At 38.4% G+C, this 3,949-nt stretch overlaps 1 protein-coding gene across 1 annotated transcript; it reads right to left on the bottom strand.

Annotated features, from left to right (window-relative positions):
* Positions 1–411: 411 nt before the first annotated feature.
* Positions 412–2,661, bottom strand: LOC120152823. The gene is made up of 2 exons (XM_039164947.1): positions 2,576–2,661; positions 412–2,380 (listed from the first exon to the last, which is right to left on the bottom strand). Exon 2 carries the CDS (start codon positions 2,378–2,380, stop codon positions 638–640), a length of 1,743 nt encoding a protein of 580 aa, XP_039020878.1. The 5' UTR covers positions 2,576–2,661; the 3' UTR covers positions 412–637.
* Between the last annotated feature and the right edge of the window lie 1,288 nt (positions 2,662–3,949).

The following is a 3,949-nucleotide window of genomic DNA, read 5'->3' as shown; positions in this document are numbered from 1 at the left end:
TAATACATGTGTCTACCTAAAAAAATATTTTTTGTATCCGCCACTCGATCATGTCCAGATAGTTATGGTGTTCCACCCGTCTTAACTTTCGGTTTTAAACTACTTTTCGTGTGGAGAAAATAATCGTTAACGATAAAGTGATCGATTTATTATTAAACGATAATATTATTGGTTTTTGGATTTTTAAAGCGGAAAGGAAAAACCTGTTCATATTTCAATGACAATCTATATAATTTACCTTATTTTTAATGATGATTAATTGATTTGGCTCGGAATGAAGTTGATGGCAGCGATCAGCGTTTGGTTGAAGCAAACGTATGCATGAAGATAAACTAGTTGGTTCAAGTATTGCTCGGCTTCAAAGTTTTAACTTTGAAGTTACATAAGAAAGATGCCAAATCCAGCAAGCAATTTCACATGATAATCAATATTATGAAAAATCCCTTCTAATCGTCTACAAGTGAAGCAACTCTGTATTTCAAAATACGTATGGAAATAGTTCAATAAACAAATAATGAATGCCGGCTCTACTCCAAGCACCGCCTTGAGCCGTTGTTGCCGGTAGTTTACTCTACGGTGTTGTAGAGGCCGCTTCCCCGGGGCTCTCCGCTTGGGAAAAACGCTCCTAGCACTGGCTCTACGACCTTGCACATACAACATTAAGCAGCACATGGCATAACATGAGATCGACGAAGTACTGGTGTCCGATTTCGCCGTCTCTCCACTTCATCTTCAGGGGAGCCCTCCCGTAATGAACGCCGTCATTGCATCTATTATCGAAGTGCCATGAATAGGTCATATCGAAGTTATCGATCACACTCAAAACCAGCCTGGCTTGCCTCAACTTCTCTAAGAATAATCCATTGAATGCTTCCATCTTGTGAGGATTGAATGCAAGTGATCTAGCATACCCGCCGGTTGCGATTGTGGACCGGAACACAATTTGTGGCACCGGAAGCCCTTTCTGCCTCACCGATTCCATAACGTCTTTCCAGAAATACGCTGCATACTCTGCCCCGTGTGAAAACGCTCGAATATTCAACCAGTGAACTCCGTCATGCAAGCCGGAGTTCATGATGATAGTGTCCGGGACATTCTCACCCGAGAAGTAATTCTTTACGAAGTTCCGAAACCCTGCATCTTTCAAAGAATCCAAGCCCAAGTAATTCTGTGTTCCATTCCAATGACCATTGAAAATGCTAGTGATTCGAACCGTCTGAGACCGATCTTCAGGGTTCGAGAAGTTCATATCGAACCTTCTCGGCACAGATTTGATCTCAGGCAAATCCAACACGAAATTAAGAACGTTCCTGATCGTATCGACATGATTCGAGTCGCCCCAGAAGAAAATCCACCTGTCCTTCAAGCAATCCCAACCAGAACCAGCTGAAAACAACTGAAACGAACAATGGCTAGAATAAACCCAACCATTACTCTCCAAAACTCCTAATGAACCATTGCACCATGGACTCTTACACGGAAAATCCGGTTCCAGGCATCGGTAACGACCATCGTTGCTAATCCGACAATCATCATTCTTCCCATGCCTAGTCCATCTACCAGACCAAACATCTCGATCAAAATCGGATTTTCGACAAGTTTTCAGCTGAGGCAACTGAGCATTAGTCCTAAAGAACCTAATCCCTATATGGCGTAATTGTCTATCAAACACAAATCTAGCAGGCGAGAATTTAAGACCTTGGAAATGTCTGAAGAGCAGAATGACAGTGAGATTATAATCACCAGCAAAATCAGGATGAACCTGAAGCGAAACCGAGTAAGAACCGTTGCCGAAATCTTTAACAACAGGCCTTGATTTCCATGAATCACCCGAAAGATCGAATTCGAAGTAATCCCCACCTAAACAACGAGCATTCCCGGACTCATCAACAGCTTGAAACACAAAATTATGGATTTCACCAGCAGATAATTCCACCATTTTTTCATGATCCAAACCAGGAATATTGATTCCCATGGTTTCAGAGTCCTTACAAGGTTCTCCTCCTTTAGCCAACCACCTGCTCAATAAATTTGCAGTAAAGTTGTTCTCAAGCTCAGCCGAAACCCAGTTCAGAACAGAAAAATCATCGGATTTCGTTGAATCAACACTGGAAAGGGGGAGGTTTGTAGTGTTTAAAGTGGGGTTTAAGGTGAAATTTCGAAGGGAATGTGAGGGATTTTGGTGAGTTTGATTGATATTAACAAAGGCCTTCACTTTCAAGGTGATGTAATCTTGTTTAAACTGCCATGACTTGATGAAATCCTTGATGGTGCAGCCATCTATGCTCCAAACCACCACAATGCCGACGAGAACCAAAGTTGTTAACAACCCAAAACGCCATTGATGAACTGGAACAAAGTTCCCTCCTTTCTCAGGCATCTGCAAATAAAACAAAGTGAAAACCCAGAAAGAACAACAATAATAAAAAAAAACCCTTTACTTTTCAGCACCAAAGAACAACAATGGCATATTTATTTTATTCGAAACATCCAATAAAAGGCTTTCCAAAGCACGAAGCTTTTGAGTTTATCAATGGAAAAAATAACATAAAAAATGAGCCTGCGATTTACTTACTGGATATGCTTAAAAAATCAAATAGAAGACCAAAAAGAGCTGATCTTCTTCTTCAAATATCGCCGGCTTATGAAATCAAAGATAAATGCTTGAACTATAACTTGGTTTTTATGTTATAACTATTATGCCATAACTATTTATTGAAAATTTGATTTTATTATTTTTAAATTATACTAAATTAATTTAGGTGTTTTTCCAAAAAAAAAAAATCATTGGTGATCGGTATATTTATCGATCTAACACCGATTAAATTATATTTTTTGATCTAACACCTGTAGCAGTAAAGCGCGCCCCTGAACCACGCTATATGTTGATTTGGCGTCATGTGGAGTATAGCGCAACCCTTGTACCGCGCTATACGCTGACTGGGTTACACGTAGGGTATAGCGTGCGCCCTGCTCCGCGCTATACGCCACGTAGGGGTATAGCGCGGATCAGGGGCGCTATACACCGAACCAAAATTATATTTAATGCGGTCCATGGCCCGCGCTATATAATAATTACATATAACGCGGTGCAGGTACCGCGCCTTATATGTTTATAAATACACTCATCCGGTTCTCACATTTCCTCGTATCTCTCCTCTCTTATAAATTAATACAATAATTCCGTCAACAAGTAATATTTATGGCAATCTTCTCATATTTGATTTAGAAGTTCGTGCGATTTTTCGTTATAAGGTAATTTTGTTATACTTTTTTAATTATACTTATAGTTTATTATCATTATTTGAAAAAATATTATACTCATTATTTTCAATTAATTTTTATGTTTGTAAAATTGAAAAGTGGGAGCATACGTCGAAATAGTTTTGCGGTGCAGGTAATAATATAAAATTATATTATTTAAATTATTTACGTTGATGTGTAAAAAAAAATTTGTGTTATATTTTCGTTCATATATAATTTATTTAATCAGGTTTGTTTCAATTAATTTTTTTGCAGATATAATATTGCCGTATTTTTAAACTCAAAAAATGGCGCGACTTTCAGCTATTGTTTATTATGATGGCGAAATTCGAGAAGATGAAACCGGCGTTGTTTTCGTATCAAATGAGCGTGTTAAAATATCATTCAAGAGAAACATAACTCTTGAGGAGCTGATAACAAAGATTTCGAGGAATATTCATGTTGGAAGTAGTAGAATAATGTCGTCGTTGCAGTACAGATTTCCAACATCATTGTTGTCATTAACTTATACAGCGTTCGAACTTTCGAACAATGATGATGTTCAAATGATGGTTGAAGCTCAAAGTAATTATTCAGACGTCTCTATTGAGATGTATGCACATTTTGTTCAAGTGTGTTCTGTTCGGGGTCAATCTTTAAGCTCACACTATGGGCTAGCTGAACAAGTTGATCAAGTTGACAGCCC

Source organism: Hibiscus syriacus, unplaced genomic scaffold (assembly GCF_006381635.1).
Source record: "Hibiscus syriacus cultivar Baekdansim isolate YM2019G1 unplaced genomic scaffold, ASM638163v2 tig00111095_pilon, whole genome shotgun sequence".
Lineage (NCBI taxonomy): Eukaryota > Viridiplantae > Streptophyta > Magnoliopsida > Malvales > Malvaceae > Hibiscus > Hibiscus syriacus.
Note: the sequence above shows the minus strand (reverse complement) of the source record. Positions and strands in the feature narration are given on the sequence as shown.

What these genes read in the sequence shown, in the direction of transcription:
- LOC120152823 (XM_039164947.1), bottom strand. Translation starts at nt 2,380, where the DNA reads ATGCCTGAGAAAGGAGGGAACTTTGTTCCAGTTCATCAATGGCGTTTT.